Raw genomic sequence first — 17102 nt, forward strand, 5'->3', positions numbered from 1 at the left:
TTCCTTCCTTCTCTGATGTTCCTTCCTTCTCTGATGTTCCTTCCTTCTCTGATGTTCCTTCCTCTCTGATGTTCCTTCCTTCTCTGATGTTCCTTCCTTCTCTGATGTTCCTTCCTTCTCTGATGTTCCTTCCTTCTCTGATGTTCCTTCCTTCTCTGATGTTCCTTCCTTCTCTGATGTTCCTTCCTTCTCTGATGTTCCTTCCTCTCTGATGTTCCTTCCTCTCTGATGTTCCTTCCTCTGTGATGTTCCTTCCTCTGTGATGTTCCTTCCTCTCTGATGTTCCTTCCTTCTGTGATGTTCCTTCCTCTCTGATGTTCCTTCCTTCTGTGATGTTCCTTCCTTCTGTGATGTTCCTTCCTCTGTGATGTTCCTTCCTCTGTGATGTTCCTTCCTACTCTGATGTTCCTTCCTTCTGTGATGTTCCTTCCTCTGTGATGTTCCTTCGTCTGTGATGTTCCTTCCTTCTGTGATGTTCCTTCCTCTGTGATGTTCCTTCCTCTGTGATGTTCCTTCGTCTGTGATGTTCCTTCGTCTGTGATGTTCCTTCCTTTGCTGATGTTCCTTCCTTCTGTGATGTTCCTTCCTTCTGTGATGTTCCTTCGTCTGTGATGTTCCTTCCTTCCTCTGATGTTCCTTCCTCTGTGATGTTCCTTCCTCTGTGATGTGCCTTCGTCTGTGATGTTTCTTCCTCTGTGATGTTCCTTCCTTCTGTGATGTTCCTTCCTCTGTGATGTTCCTTCGTCTGTGATGTGCCTTCGTCTGTGATGTGCCTTCGTCTGTGATGTTCCTTCGTCTGTGATGTTCCTTCCTCTGTGATGTTCCTTCCTCTGTGATGTTCCTTCCTCTGTGATGTTCCTTCCTTCCTCTGTGATGTTCCTTCCTCTCTGATGTTCCTTCCTCTGTGATGTTCCTCTCCTCTCTGATGTTCCTTCCTCTCTGATGTTCCTTCCTCTGTGATGTTCCTTCCTCTGTGATGTTCCTTCCTCTCTGATGTTCCTTCCTTCCTCTGATGTTCCTTCCTCTGTGATGTTCCTTCCTCTGTGATGTTCCTTTCTGATGTTCCTTCCTGTGATGTTCCTTCCTCTGTGATGTTCCTTCCTCTGTGATGTTCCTTCCTCTGTGATGTTCCTTCCTCTGTGATGTTCCTTCCTCTGTGATGTTCCTTCCTCTGTGATGTTCCTTCCTCTGTGATGTTCCTTCCTCTGTGATGTTCCTTCCTCTGTGATGTTCCTTCCTCTCTGATGTTCCTTCCTCTGTGATGTTCCTTCCTTCCTCTGATGTTCCTTCCTCTGTGATGTTCCTTCCTCTGTGATGTTCCTTCCTCTGTGATGTTCCTTCCTCTGTGATGTTCCTTCCTCTGTGATGTTCCTTCCTTCCTCTGATGTTCCTTCCTCTGTGATGTTCCTTCCTCTGTGATGTTCCTTCCTCTGTGATGTTCCTTCCTCTCTGATGTTCCTTCCTCTCTGATGTTCCTTCCTCTGTGATGTTCCTTCCTCTGTGATGTTCCTTCCTCTGTGATGTTCCTTCCTCTGTTCCTTCCTCTCTGATGTTCCTTCCTTCTCTGATGTTCCTTCCTTCTCTGATGTTCCTTCCTCTCTGATGTTCCTTCCTATTCTGATGTTCCTTCCTATTCTGATGTTCCTTCCTTTGCTGATGTTCCTTCCTTCTGTGATGTTCCTTCCTCTCTGATGTTCCTTCCTTCTCTGATGTTCCTTCCTTCTCTGATGTTCCTTCCTTCTCTGATGTTCCTTCCTTTCTGATGTTCCTTCCTCTCTGATGTTCCTTCCTATTCTGATGTTCCTTCCTATTCTGATGTTCCTTCCTCTCTGATGTTCCTTCCTCTCTGATGTTCCTTCCTCTCTGATGTTCCTTCCTCTCTGATGTTCCTTCCTCTGTGATGTTCCTTCCTCTCTGATGTTCCTTCCTCTCTGATGTTCCTTCCTCTGTGATGTTCCTTCCTCTGTGATGTTCCTTCCTCTGTGATGTTCCTTCCTCTGTGATGTTCCTTCCTTCTGTGATGTTCCTTCCTCTGTGATGTTCCTTCCTCTGTGATGTTCCTTCCTCTGTGATGTTCCTTCCTCTGTGATGTTCCTTCCTCTGTGATGTTCCTTCCTCTGTGATGTTCCTTCCTCTGTGATGTTCCTTCCTCTGTGATGTTCCTTCCTTCCTCTGATGTTCCTTCCTCTGTGATGTTCCTTCCTCTGTGATGTCCTGCAAGGCTGATGTTCCTTCCTCTGTGTGTTTGACTCTGAAGGGGACTACGCTGGTTTCCCTGGCTGTGGTCTGCTCCGTTTACACAGCACCTACCGCCACGACCTCAAGATCTACGCCTCAGACGAAGGCCGTGTTCAGATGACCGCTGCCGCTTTTGCCAAGGTGCGTGCGTATGTATACTGAAACATCTACAGACGTGTGTACAGTATGCTCACTAGCCTTGTTTCTTTCATTTGTGTTCAATGTCAATATATCTCCAACCCTGCATATATCAACCCTTTCTGTGTACAGTACGTGTGAACATATGTGTATATCTCTTAACTGTGTGTGTGTGTGTGTGTGTGTGTGTGTGTGTGTGTGTGTGTGTGTGTGTGTAGGGTCTGCTGGCTCTGGAGGGGGAGCTGACTCCCATCCTGGTGCAGATGGTGAAGAGTGCCAACATGAACGGCATGCTGGACAGTGACAGCGAGTCTCTGACCGACTGCCAGCAGAGGGTGAAGGTACGGCTCCATGAGATCATGCAGAAAGACCAGGACTTCACTGAGGCCGACTACCAGAAGGTACAGTCAGCAGACCCGTTCACCTAGACCACTACTAACCACCCAATCGGGGTTGGAAAAAAACCATAGGCAGGAAAGCCCTGTTTTTATTTTATTTTATTTTATTTTTTTACATTTTACGGGTTGGATGGGTTGGATCCAACCCGGAAGCCAGCCGCACCACAGACAAGGACACCCCTACCGACCAAGCCCTCCCTAACCCGGGGCGACGCTAGGCCAATTGTGCGTCGCCCCACTGACCTCCCGGTCAGGGCCGGTTACGACAGAGCCTGGGCGCGAACCCAGAGTCTCTGGTGGCACAGCTAGCGCTGCAGTACAGCGCCCTTAACCACTGCGCCACCCGGGAGGCCAGGAAAGCCCTGTTTAATGGTTAATAACACTTCATTCACTGCGTAAAGGTGTAATTGCTTATGAGTTGTTATAACCATGAATGAGCTTATAATGTCTCATAAGGCATTCAACTAAGAATCATTGAGATATTAAGACGTGTCATTATTACAAGTTTTACACTGCATCAATGTATTTTTACCTGCGGGGTTGAAGTAGAGAAATGGTCACCCAAATGAACACTCTGTTTCACTGATGGGAGGCTCCATCGACAATTCCATCAAGTCTTTCAATATTCTTGAGATTTAAGAACAATGTTTCCTATTCATTCCTTACCGTACAGCCATCAGCTGAGCATGACATCTCTGTCAATCTCCAGATAAGAGATCTCGCATTTCATCACTGGTTGTTATGGATACCAGTGTTACGCCGTTCCATTACGTTCTGCACTATTAGTACCACTGTATTAAAGTGGGACTGTTACCATGTGTTGTAGCTGGCCCCTACAGGCAGCCCCTCCCTGGTCACCTCTATGAAGACCATAGTGAACCCTGTGAGGACGTGTGATCAGGTCTACGCCCTCATCCAGAGACTCACCTCCCAGATCCGCAGGAGGCTGGAGGACCCCAAATCTGCAGGTCTGTATCTGTACGCTAAGTCCTGTTCCCAGACCTGCAGCTGTACCTGTAAGCTAAGTCCTGTTCCCAGACCTGCAGCTGTACCTGTAAGCTAAGACCTGTTCCCAGACCTGCAGCTGTACCTGTAAGCTAAATCCTGTTCCCAGACCTGCAGCTGTACCTGTAAGCTAAATCCTGTTCCCAGACCTGCAGCTGTACCTGTAAGCTAAGTCCTGTTCCCAGACCTGCAGCTGTACCTGTAAGCTAAGACCTGTTCCCAGACCTGCAGCTGTACCTGTAAGCTAAATCCTGTTCCCAGACCTGCAGCTGTACCTGTAAGCTAAATCCTGTTCCCAGACCTGCAGCTGTACCTGTAAGCTAAATCCTGTTCCCAGACCTGCAGCTGTACCGGTAAGCTAAATCCTGTTCCCAGACCTGCAGCTGTACCTGTAAGCTAAGACCTGTTCCCAGACCTGCAGCTGTACCACAGTGAGACCCTGGAGCTGATGCTGCAACGCTGGTCCAAGCTGGAAAGGGACTTCCGGAATAAGAGCGGTCGCTATGACATCAGTAAGATCCCAGACATCTACGACTGTGTGAAGTACGACACGCAGCACAACGCCACGCTGGACCTAGAGGACACACTGGAGTTGTTCAGGCTGTCCCGAGCCCTGGCCGACATCGTCATACCTCAGGTGAGGGGGAAGACAGTTATTTATTTATATATCACACACACGTTTACCTACTTAAGTGGGGACTATAGCTGTGGTGTAGACCGACTGGGGACTATAGCTGTGGTGTAGCCCGACTGCGGGGACTATAGCTGTGGTGTAGCCCGACTGCGGGGACTATAGCTGTGGTGTAGACCGACTGCGGGGACTATAGCTGTGGTGTAGACCGACTGCGGGGACTATAGCTGTAGTGTAGACTCACTGCCGGGACTATAACTGTAGTGTAGACTCACTGCGGGGACTATAACTGTAGTGTAGACCGACTGCGGGGACTATAACTGTAGTGTAGACTCACTGCGGGGACTATAACTGTAGTGTAGACTCACTGCGGGGACTATAACTGTAGTGTAGACTCACTGCGGGGACTATAACTGTCGTGTAGACTCACTGCGGGGACTATAACTGTAGTGTAGACTCACTGCGGGGGCTATAACTGTAGTGTAGACTCACTGCGGGGACTATAACTGTCGTGTAGACTCACTGCGGGGACTATAACTGTAGTGTAGACTCACTGCGGGGACTATAACTGTAGTGTAGACTCACTGCGGGGACTATAACTGTAGTGTAGACTCACTGCGGGGACTATAACTGTAGTGTAGACTCACTGCGGGGACTATAACTGTTGTGTAGACTCACTGCGGGGACTATAACTGTAGTGTAGACTCACTGCGGGGACTATAACTGTAGTGTAGACTCACTGCGGGGACTATAACTGTAGTGTAGACTCACTGCGGGGACTATAACTGTTGTGTAGACTCACTGCGGGGACTATAACTGTAGTGTAGACTCACTGCGGGGACTATAACTGTAGTGTAGACTCACTGCGGGGACTATAACTGTAGTGTAGACTCACTGCGGGGACTATAACTGTAGTGTAGACTCACTGCGGGGACTATAACTGTAGTGTAGACTCACTGCGGGGACTATAACTGTAGTGTAGACTCACTGCGGGGACTATAACTGTAGTGTAGACCGACTGCGGGGACTATAACTGTAGTGTAGACTCACTGCGGGGACTATAACTGTAGTGTAGACTCACTGCGGGGACTATAACTGTAGTGTAGACTCACTGCGGGGACTATAACTGTAGTGTAGACTCACTGCGGGGACTATAACTGTAGTGTAGACTCACTGCGGGGACTATAACTGTAGTGTAGACTCACTGCGGGGACTATAACTGTAGTGTAGACTCACTGCGGGGACTATAACTGTAGTGTAGACTCACTGCGGGGACTACAACTGTAGTGTAGACCTGCTATGGTGGGGACTATAACTGTAGTGTAGACCTGCTATGGTGGGGACCATGACTTCTGAATGTTTCTATGTCCCTGGTTGGCTAGAGAAATGTCAACGTACACACACACACAGAGAGGGAGGAGGAGGGGGAATTCTCAGTCCCCTCAGTCTGAGGATGATTCTTGGCTCATCTACCTCCTTTCTTACTCCTTGGCATTCCCTTTTTCAATTCTTAATACCAGCTTACTTTGTTACCCTTTCAAGTGACCTTGCTCCTGATGACTGTTCTGTCTTTTCAAGTACAGTAAACCTGGCTCCTGATGACTGTTCTGTCTTTTCAAGTACAGTAAACCTGGCTCCTGATGACTGTTCTGTCTTTTCAAGTACAGTAAACCTGGCTCCTGATGACTGTTCTGTCTTTTCAAGTACAGTAAACCTGGCTCCTGATGACTGTTCTGTCTTTTCAAGTACAGTAAACCTGGCTCCTGATGACTGTTCTGTCTTTTCAGAAAATGATCAACAGAAGTAAAAAGTTGGGTTGAAGCGTGTATTTTTTAAACATACCTTTTGAGCATGTTTGTCTCTCTCTCTAGGAGTATGGCATCAATAAGGCAGAGAAGATGGACATTGCCCAGGCCTACTGCCTTCCCCTGATGAAGAAGATTCAGCTGGACCTGCAGAGGACCCACGAGGACGAGGCCGTCAATAAGCTGCACCCGCTGTGAGTCGCAGTGCCACCTGTATGATGCACTTGGCTGGTTTCTGGAGTCAGTCTCTAATACACTCAGTGCCACTGATCTAGGATCAGTTGTTGTAGGTACACATCACTGTGAGTGTGCCTCTGTCCTAGGACCAGTTCTTGGTAGACCCTGTGATGATGACATAACCACTGGGGCAGGGCGATATATCAAATTAATCTGAATTAATGTTTTAGCGCGATGTTTGAAATGTCTGTATCTCAAGAATCAAAGTTCACATTTTTTTCCCTCATTTTTTGGGGGCATTTTTTATGTTTTTGTCTCCTTCCAGCCTTCTGACTGTGCTGTGTACACTGAACACCTTCCCAGACACACACAGACACCAACAAGCCCCTCCCCCAGACACCAAGCCTCTTCCCCAGACACCAAGCCCCTCCCCCAGACACCCAGCCCCTTCCCCCAGACACCAAGCCCCTTCCCCAGACACCAAGCCCCTTCCCCCAGACACCAAGCCCCTTCCCCAGACACCAAGCCCCTTCCCCCAGACACCAAGCCCCTCCCTCCAGACACCAAGCCCCTTCCCCCAGACACCAAGCCCCCAGACCCCCCAGACACCAAGCCCCCCTCCAGACACCAAGCCCCTCCCTCCAGACACCAAGCCCCTCCCTCCAGACACCAAGCCCCTCCCTCCAGACACCAAGCCCCTCCCTCCATACACCAAGCCCCTCCCTCCAGACACCAAGCCCCTCCCTCCAGACACCAAGCTCCTCCCTCCAGACACCAAGCCCCTCCCTCCAGACACCAAGCCCCTCCCCCAGACACCAAGCCCCTCCCCCAGACACCAAGCCCCTCCCCCAGACACCAAGCCCCCCAGACACCAACAAGCCCCTCCCCCAGACACCAACAAGCCCCTCCCCCAGACACCAAGCCCCTCCCTCCAGACACCAAGCCCCTCCCTCCAGACACCAAGCCCCTCCCTCCAGACACCAAGCCCCTCCCCCCAGACACCAAGCCCCTCCCCCCAGACACCAAGCCCCCCCCAGACACCAAGCCCCCAGACACCAAGCCCCTCCCTCCAGACACCAAGCCCCTTCCCCAGACACCAAGCCCCTTCCCCCAGACACCAAGCCCCTTCCCCAGACACCAAGCCCCTCCCTCCAGACACCAAGCCCCTCCCTCCAGACACCAAGCCCCTCCCTCCAGACACCAAGCCCCTCCCTCCAGACACCAAGCCCCTCCCTCCAGACACCAAGCCCCTTCCCCCAGACACCAAGCCCCTCCCTCCAGACACCAAGCCCCTTCCCCAGACACCAAGCCCCTTCCCCAGACCCCCCCTCCAGACACCAAGCCCCTCCCTCCAGACATTAAGTACCACCTTCTGTGCTGTGTGCACTGTGAACCTTCCCACTCGTCCACAGACTCCGAGCCCCTCCCTCCAGACACCGAGCCCCTCCCTCCAGACTCCGAGCCCCTCCCTCCAGACTCCGAGCCCCTGCCACTCACAACAACAAAGAGTAGAAAGGTCACTACTTCCTCTCTGACAATGAGCAGTTTCAACTCACAAATTTATTTTCAACTCTCTATTTTACTGTAATGGAGAACTTAACCTTTAACGATATCTGTTTCATGTCTCATCTCTCCCAAAATTTAAAACAGAACAGACCCTACTAAGAAAAAGTGAAGAAAAAATATATATACTGTATCGTGAATCGGCCATGAGTTAGCCTAAAAATCATATCTCGATTTTCTCACTATGTCGCCCAGCCCTACATTCCACTGACCAGTTCTTAGTAGACCCTGTTACAACGATTGCATACCACTGAGTTGAGCCACTGTCCCAGGACCAGTTCTTAGTAGACCCTGTTGTTACAATGATGGCATACCACTGAGTTGAGCCACTGTCCCAGGACCAGTTCTTAGTAGACCCTGTTGTTACAATGATGGCATACCACCGAGTTGAGCCACTGTCCCAAGACCAGTTCGTAGTAGACCCTGTTGTTACAATGATGGCATACCACCGAGTTGAGCCACTGTCCCAAGACCAGTTCGTAGTAGACCCTGTTGTTACAATGATGGCATACCACTGAGTTGAGCCACTGTCCCAGGACCAGTTCTTAGTAGACCCTGTTGTTACAATGATGGCATACCACTGAGTTGAGCCACTGTCCCAGGACCAGTTCTTAGTAGACCCTGTTGTTACAATGATGGCATACCACCGAGTTGAGCCACTGTCCCAGGACCAGTTCTTAGTAGACCCTGTTGTTACAATGATGGCATACCACTGAGTTGAGCCACTGTCCCAGGACCAGTTCTTAGTAGACCCTGTTGTTACAATGATGGCATACCACTGAGTTGAGCCACTGTCCCAGGACCAGTTCTTAGTAGACCCTGTTGTTACAATGATGGCATACCACTGAGTTGAGCCACTGTCCCAGGACCAGTTAACTGCCCTGAAGTGTCTCTCTAGAGCCCCAGTGAGTGATCACCCATTTGCCTTTCATTCCCTCTGGTGTTCCAGGTATTCGCGGGGGGTCATGTCTCCGGGGCGCCACGTCAGGACCCGTCTCTATTTCACCAGCGAAAGCCACGTCCACTCACTGCTCAGCATCTTCCGCTACGGGGGATTACTGGACGTAAGTACATTGCTCCCAGATCTGTTTGGCACGACAATGATCATAGGTCAAGGTGTTTGCAAGATGGCACGAACAGATCTGGGATCAGATTTGTTGTTGTAATGTAAAGGAATAGTTCACTGAAAGTACCAACTGTGATTTAGATGTGGTCATGAATATTGCAGACCTGGGTTCACATACTATTATTTAGTTTGTTTTGCAGTTGTCTCATATAGGCAGAATGAATCGTCAGGATCCAGATATCTCTGGTTGTAATGTTGTGTGTGTGTGACAGGAAGTGAAGGACCAGCAGTGGAAACAGGCCATGGATTACCTCAGCGCCGTCTCTGAACTCAACTACATGACCCAGATAGTCATCATGCTGTATGAGGATAACAACAAGGTCAGTTAGGTGTCTCTGTCTCTCTCTGCCTGTCTGTGTAGTTTAACATCATTTTTCATGTTGTGTTGTTTCCGTGTGTTTGTGTTGAACAGGACCCTGGGTCAGAGGAGCGTTTCCACGTGGAGCTCCACTTCAGTCCTGGGGTGAAGGGCTGTGAGGACGAGGAGAACGTCCCTCTGGGCTTTGGCTTCCGCCCAGCCTCCGCTGAGGTGTGTCCCCGTGTGTGTCCGTGTGTCTGTGTCCGTGTGTCTGTGTCCGTGTGTGTGTGGTGTGGTGTGTGTGTGTCCGTGTGTGTCCGTGTGTGTGTGTCCGTGTGTCTGTGTCCGTGTGTGTGTGGTGTGGTGTGTGTGTGTCCGTGTGTGTCCGTGTGTGTGTGTCCGTGTGTCTGTGTCCGTGTGTCTGTGGTGTGGTGTGTGTGTGTCCGTGTGTGTGTGTGTGTGTGTGTGTGGTGTGTGTCCTGGTGCGTGTCCGTGTGTGTGTGGTGTGTGTGTGTCCGTGTGTGTCCGTGTGTGTGTGGTGTGTGTGTGGTGTGTGTGTGTGTGGTGTGTGTCCTGGTGTGTGTCTGTGTGTGGTGTGTGTCCGTGTGTGTGTGTGGTGTGTGTGTGTGTCTGTGTCCGTGTGTCCGTGTGTGTGTGTTGTGTGTGTCCGTGTGTGTGTGATGTGTGTCTGTGGTGTGATGTGTGTCTGTGGTGTGGTGTGTGTCCGTGTGTCCGTATGTGGTGTGGTGTGTGTCCGTGTGTGTGTGTGTGTGTGGTGTGTGTGTGTGTGTGTGTGGTGTGTGTCCGTGTGTGTGTGTGGTGTGTGTAAGTGTGTGTGTGGTGTGTGTAAGTGTGTGTGTGGTGTGTGTAAGTGTGTGTGTGTCCACAACCGCTGTTAACGGTCTCTTTGATCCAATCCAGAACCAGGAGAAGCAGACCAACCAAGGCAGTCTGGAGGACCTATCACAGGACGAGACTGACCGGGCCCTGTCGCTCTCTGAGCCAATCAGCATCAAAAGATCCCTCATGATCCGCAACCGCAAGACTGGCTCCATGGAGGTATATGACCAGGGTCACGTCCATGACCGTGTGCCCTCTCTAACCCTAGCATGACCCTAGCCCTCTCTCCCACATTCAGTACAGTACACTTCTGAATCACAGGCATAGCGTGAATCTGTTCAGATATTGACTCTCTAGGACCTGATTTTTATAAAACGGCTGTTCATAGGTACCAAATAATAATAGAAAAAATTATTTGAGAGAGCGAGCGACTTGACCTTGACCAAACGTCCGTTTCCCGTTGCAAAACGTTATTAAACGTTTTCTGTTGTGCAGCCTGATGAACAACATCCAGGTATCTGTGTTCGCTTTGCAAGTCATCTCAGATTACGTAGTCTTTGTACTATGTCCCTATTAGTGATGATTATTCAGTGGTGGGAAAAGTACGCAATTTGTCATATTTGAGTAAAAAATAAAGATACCTTAATACAAAATGACAAGTAAAAGTAACGCAGTAAAATACTACTTGAGTACAAGTCTAAAGGTATTTGGTTTTAAATGTACTTAAAGGAAAGGTTCACCCATTTTGAATGTTATATTGTTTTTGTGCATCTCTGAGTGATGTTCAATCGATCACCTGGGTCATTTCACGGTTTTCATGTGTATCTGAGTTCCTGGCGTTCAAGCAGCTAGAAATCCGTCCGGTAGGACGTAGCACAGTGGGTCTCTCTCACTACACTGGATGTTCACTGGAATACAACATTTTTTAGATCGTGAAAACGTCTATCATACATGTCAGATTTCATTTCTGTCCGATGTCATAACTTGGGTCGGATGTCTTCTCTCGGATGAGCCGTTGATCATATTTTTGCCATTTTCCTACCTGGAGAAATGTGTAATTTAACCGAGGATCTAGCACATTTCTCCTATTTGTCTCCCTTTTTAGACCAGGGTGCATTGCATGATGCCGTGTCAGAGATATTATCCAAAGAAGATAGGAATCTAATGAATAAAGGAACATAAAACGCCCCCACCCAGCAGACTGTCGACCAATCGCGTTCACGTTGTCATGCTGCGGTTGCTAAGCTAATCGTAATGCAATCCCTTCACAAAATCAGTGTATATGTGAAACGTGCCTATTTTCCTATTTTCCGCACCAATGTGTCGGAGGAAACACTGTGCACCTGGCCACCTTGGTTAGAGCGCACTGCGCCCGGCCCACCACAAGAGTCGCTGGTGCGCTATGAGACAAGGATATCCCTACCGGCCAACCCCTCCCTAACCCGGGCAAAGACGCCAATTGTGCGTCGCCCCACGGACCTCCCGGTCGCGGCCGGTTACAACAGAGCCTGGGCGCGAACCCAGAGTCTCTGGTGGCACAGCTGGCGCTGCAGTACAGCGCACTAAAATCATTCTTAATTATCATCTCTTCAGTTAGCTTGAACTTTATCAAAGTCTCCCCCTGAGTTCTCTCTGAATGTAGAAAAGCTGCTTTTGAGGGTTTCAATTAAACCAATACAGTCCGTCACAGATAATGTAGAGCTTTGTAATCCCTTCATCGCAAAATCACTAAATGTCAAAACAATTTACTAAACAGGACTAACAGGAATAAAAACGTCTTGTTCTGGATTTGTTGTAAGAGATCATCGGCTTCTAATTTGGTTCGTCCACAAGCCTCTGAAAATTCTGTGTTAACAGTTAATCTAGTGTTAACAGCACTTTACTCACAGACCCTGACTTTGAACTCCACCGTGGATCTTTCTAGATCGATACATGAGTCTAATGGGGATGCAACTCTTTCTGTACTTCTATGAATCCAGCATGTCTGTGGGATCCACTCATAAATGTGTGTAGCTGATGTATTACTGTGTCCAAAAAAAAGTACTGACACTTTTTCCGCGCTGCACAGAACCAAATTCAAACAGTGGGAGTGGCAATGCACATATACCACTTGCTTAAATGTTTGCTTTAGTAGGACAGGTACCCCTCCTCTGTTCCCTGATGTAACCAGTGTGAAATGGATAGCTAGTTAGTGGGTTGCCCGCAAATAGTGTTTATATCAGTGACGTCACTCGCTCTGAGACATTGAAGTAGTTGTTCCCCTTGGCTTTTGTGGAGCGATGGGGAACGATGCTTTGTGGGAGGCTGTTGTTGATGTGTGCAGAGGGTCCCTGGTTCGAGCCCAGGTAGGGGCGAGGAGAGGGACGGAAGCAACACTGTTACACTGACATGACTGAAGCGCCATCGACATAAAAACCCACACAGTGGGATCCAACTCCAGGGGTTACAACACTAAGTATTCTCAGAGAGATTCCTTGTGCAGATAAATCAGCGGTTTCATTAAACCCAACAGCTCTTTTCTTTAATCATTCCAGCATGAATGTATTGGACGCACACAGCAATAAGTTCTTGTTTACATTGATCTTTATATTCATCTGCTAGTTTGGCAAAATACATGGAAGATGCAGAATGAACTTCATCTTTTATCCTCCACAGTAACAACGATGCTGCAACTCGTTCTGAATTCCGGGGCTCATAAGCCTGGCATTGCGAGGTAGCGCATTAAGCCTGTTTTGTATTTCTGAGTCATACTTTGAGATGAAATTGAAAGTCATACCACCTTGAAGAGAAGCAGTGTGATTTTGCCGTTCATCATACTTGAAGGGAACGTTGCTAAGCTTTGGTTGACAGGCTGGTTCTTCAACGGCAGACATCTGTCGGTCAATCAATAACGAGAGGAGACGGTGGGGTAGGCAAGCATGCCTGGCTCAACGTGGCATTGGCAGTTGTCATGACGATTGTCGTTGTGTCTATCCTGGCGCCACCTGTTAATGTCACATTCTGGAAGCTGTCGGTAGATTGATCCAAATTATTTTCAGGCACACGCACCTTTTCCTCCAGATGTCTTTTTTTTTTAAATGCCAGCGATCGACATTTTGGGTTGCCATTGCTAGAACTACTAAATGACCTTAGCTGGTGAGTCACTTCGAGTGAACTTGCGCGGTAGAGCGTGCTCGTTTATGCGTTATAAAGTTTAGCCACGTGACATTGTTGACGTAAACCACCGAATGAGTTTTTTCTTAAATGTTACCAACAGTCGGCGCCAACTTGATTGTCGCAGACTATTTATTTGTTACATTATAATAAAATGACCCATATAAAATAAATCTCACATGGGTTTATTTTTTTTTTAAATGTAATAAAATAAAACAATTTATATTGAATAATTTGTTACATTTTTGTTGGTTAGGCCTGAGATCAAACTGGGCAGGCCTACCCCTGGCTACGCCACTGCTACAGATAGCAAGTTAATTATTTTACATCTCTGAAAAGATTTGTAATGTTGTACTTCCTGTTGATGAAATGTGTGCTAATGTTGGGTTTTTGTTAGCCTAGCATAGGCAACGTTTCCCTCAATATATCTGCTGTTGCGAATATTAGACTCCACTCTGAGAGGCACATCCATCTGCAGGTTGAACATGCCGATATTGTAGACTCCTAAATTGATAGTGCAGTTTGTTTAGCCGATTACAGCTAACTAGTATTAATGTGTGTCGCTACGTTTGCTTGCTAGCTAGCTAGACAGTCAGCCCGTAGAGAGCGCATTGCATTGTGGATTTTGTCGTCCACTTGAGATGCAACAGATTTACACAACGATCCATGTTGCAACCAACCGTTTTAGAAAGCCAAAATGAAGCATTTGATCACAAAAAAATATTTTTACGGGTGGCCAGGGACACACTCCTACACTCAGACATCATTTACAAACAAATCATTTGTGTTTAGTGAGTCAGATCAGAGGCAGTAGAGATGACCAGGGATGTTCTCTTGATTTGGTGCGTGAATTGGAACATTTTCCTGTCCTGCTAAGCATCAAAATGTAACGAGTACTTTTGGGTGTCAGGGGAACATGTATGGTAAAATAATACATGATTTTCTTTAGGAATGTAGTGATGTCAAAAATATAAATCGTAAAGTACAGATACCCATAACTACTTTAAATGATTTTTACCTAACTGCTTCACACCACTGATTATTAATCTCAGGCACACTAGACTATTATGGTCTGTGTACTGTGTCCTTATTAGTGATGATTAGTCAAGTCATGTTTGTGTTTTTACAAGTTATTCCTGGTTATTTAACTACCTGTCTGACAGTCAGCTGTTTGTCTGTCGCTGTCTGTCTCACTGTGACCATGTGTCCCTGTCCCCAACCAGGTCCTCTCCGAGACCTTGCCCACCTCCTCCAAGGGCACCTCCTATCGCCTCTTCCCCTCATGCTCGTGCCAGTCCCCCGAGATTAAACAGACTGGCCTAGGTGGGTATCTGGTTTCTGTCCCCCTGGACCAACCACTGCTGCCACTGTCATATTTCTGCCCCCTGACATCAACACCATCAACACTATCTCACTGATCTCTCTGGGTTATGTGAACTACCTCACTATCTGTTGGCTCTCGCTCATGTTCTCTCTCTCTCGTGTTCTCTCTCTCTCTCGTGTTCTCTCTCTCTCTCGTGTTCTCTCTCTCTCTCATGTTCTCTCTCTCTCTCTCATGTTCTCTCTCTCTCTCTGTGTTCTCTCTCATGTTCTCTCTCTCTCGTGTTCTCTCTCTCTCTCGTGTTCTCTCTCTCTCTCGTGTTCTCTCTCTCTCTCTCATGTTCTCTCTCTCTCTCTCATGTTCTCTCTCTCTCTCTCTGTGTTCTCTCTCATGTTCTCTCTCTCTCGTGTTCTCTCTCTCTCTCTCGTGTTCTCTCTCTCTCTCTCTCTCGTGTTCTCTCTCTCTCTCGTGTTCTCTCTCTCTCTCATGTTCTCTCTCTCTCTCTCATGTTCTCTCTCTCTCTCTCTGTGTTCTCTCTCATGTTCTCTCTCTCTCTCTCGTGTTCTCTCTCTCTCTCGTGTTCTCTCTCTCTCTCGTGTTCTCTCTCTCTCTCATGTTCTCTCTCTCTCTCTCATGTTCTCTCTCTCTCTCTCTCTGTGTTCTCTCTCATGTTCTCTCTCTCTCGTGTTCTCTCTCTCTCTCGTGTTCTCTCTCTCTCTCGTGTTCTCTCTCTCTCTCGTGTTCTCTCTCTCTCTCTCATGTTCTCTCTCTCTCTCTCTGTGTTCTCTCTCATGTTCTCTCTCTCTCGTGTTCTCTCTCTATCTCGTGTTCTCTCTCTCTCTCTCATGTTCTCTCTCTCTCTCGTGTTCTCTCTCTCTCTCTCTCTCTCTCGTGTTCTCTCTCGTGTTCTCTCTCTCTCTCGTGTTCTCTCTCTCTCTCGTGTTCTCTCTCTCTCTCATGTTCTCTCTCTCTCTCTCTGTGTTCTCTCTCTCTCTCTCTGTGTTCTCTCTCATGTTCTCTCTCTCTCTCGTGTTCTCTCTCTCTCTCGTGTTCTCTCTCTCTCTCGTGTTCTCTCTCTCTCTCTCTCTGTGTTCTCTCTCATGTTCTCTCTCTCTCTCATGTTCTCTCTCTCTCTCGTGTTCTCTCTCTCTCGTGTTCTCTCTCATGTTCTCTCTCTCTCGTGTTCTCTCTCTCTCTCTCGTGTTCTCTCTCTCTCTCATGTTCTCTCTCTCTCTCTCTGTGTTCTCTCTCATGTTCTCTCTCTCTCTCATGTTCTCTCTCTCTCTCGTGTTCTCTCTCTCTCGTGTTCTCTCTCTCTCATCTTCTCTCTCTCTCTCTCTCTCTGTGTTCTCTCTCGTGTTCTCTCTCGTGTTCTCTCTCTCTCTCGTGTTCTCTCTCTCTCTTGTGTTCTCTCTCTCTCGTGTTCTATCTCTCTCTCTCTCGTGTTCTCTCTCTCTGTGTTCTCTCTCATGTTCTCTCTCTCTCTCATGTTCTCTCTCTCTCGTGTTCTCTCTCTCTCTTGTGTTCTCTCTCTCTCTCTCTCTGTGTTCTCTCTCATGTTCTCTCTCTTCCTGATGGCTGCATAGCAGTAGGTAGGTCCAGGAACCAAAGCTCCCAGGCCAGAGTAGCCTAGACTATGTAGGCCAGAGTAGCCTAGACTATGTAGGCCAGAGTAGCCTAGACTATGTAGGCCAGAGTAGCCGAGACTATGTAGGCCAGAGTAGCCTAGACTATGTAGGTCAAAGGTCAATAGAGAGAGAATGTATCTAAGACCGTGTCCCAAATGTGTTCATACTAGAAAGACCCCTTATTTCTTAAATCCATGACGTCCTATGAGTCCATGATCCCACCAGTTGTTGATGTCAGTCACCTTTCCCAGAAGGCCTTAGAGGGGCTTCACCACCTCTCTGATCAGGGAGGGGGTGCAGGTGTTAGGAGAACACACACACACACACACACACACACACACACACACACACACACACACACACACACACACACACACAGCTCCCTTGGCAACAGTGATCTGCATTTACTAAAAACTGCATGATATGCAATGAGGACTAACAATTTCCTCCCCCATCCCGCTCCATCCCGCTCTTCTCTCCCACCCCGCGGATCTTCCACAACAGGGTCCCTGTGCTCGGGCCTCTTCAGTACCTCTGTCCTGGGGGTGTCCTCTAGCACCCCCAACCTTTGGGACTGCGTCCACACCCACTACCGCAGCCCCCCGTTTGCCTTTTTCGAGATGGTACGCCTCCCTCCAAATCTGAGCTCCTTAATCGATCTCTATCTCCCATCTCTTCTTCGTTGAAGAGGCCCTACTATATAGTGTAAGACTACCTTGAAGATTTGAAATGGTTATTATTTGATCAGACAAGTCATCGAAGAGCCCTCCTCTTTTCATCA

At 48.2% G+C, this 17102-nt stretch overlaps 1 protein-coding gene and 1 long non-coding RNA gene across 4 annotated transcripts in view; one reads left to right on the forward strand and one right to left on the reverse strand.

The window, feature by feature from the left end:
* Window positions 1–17102, forward strand: part of ppip5k1b (diphosphoinositol pentakisphosphate kinase 1b) — a 150433-nt gene that overhangs the window by 72821 nt on the left and 60510 nt on the right. For all 3 annotated transcript variants that reach the window (XM_052480800.1, XM_052480799.1, XM_052480801.1), the window contains exons 16-25: window positions 2258–2379; window positions 2595–2777; window positions 3601–3742; window positions 4193–4416; window positions 6282–6409; window positions 8905–9019; window positions 9294–9401; window positions 9494–9610; window positions 10301–10438; window positions 14596–14695. In XM_052480800.1, the coding sequence (XP_052336760.1) occupies window positions 2258–2379; window positions 2595–2777; window positions 3601–3742; window positions 4193–4416; window positions 6282–6409; window positions 8905–9019; window positions 9294–9401; window positions 9494–9610; window positions 10301–10438; window positions 14596–14695 (1377 nt within the window). The remainder of the gene's footprint in view (window positions 1–2257; window positions 2380–2594; window positions 2778–3600; window positions 3743–4192; window positions 4417–6281; window positions 6410–8904; window positions 9020–9293; window positions 9402–9493; window positions 9611–10300; window positions 10439–14595; window positions 14696–17102) is intronic.
* Window positions 3765–4174, reverse strand: LOC127912089 (uncharacterized). The gene is made up of 3 exons (XR_008080633.1): window positions 3993–4174; window positions 3841–3916; window positions 3765–3802 (listed from the first exon to the last, which is right to left on the reverse strand). It is a non-coding gene; the product is annotated as an uncharacterized LOC127912089 (long non-coding RNA).

Source organism: Oncorhynchus keta, chromosome 26 (genome assembly GCF_023373465.1).
Source record: "Oncorhynchus keta strain PuntledgeMale-10-30-2019 chromosome 26, Oket_V2, whole genome shotgun sequence".
Classification (NCBI taxonomy): Eukaryota; Metazoa; Chordata; class Actinopteri; order Salmoniformes; family Salmonidae; genus Oncorhynchus; species Oncorhynchus keta.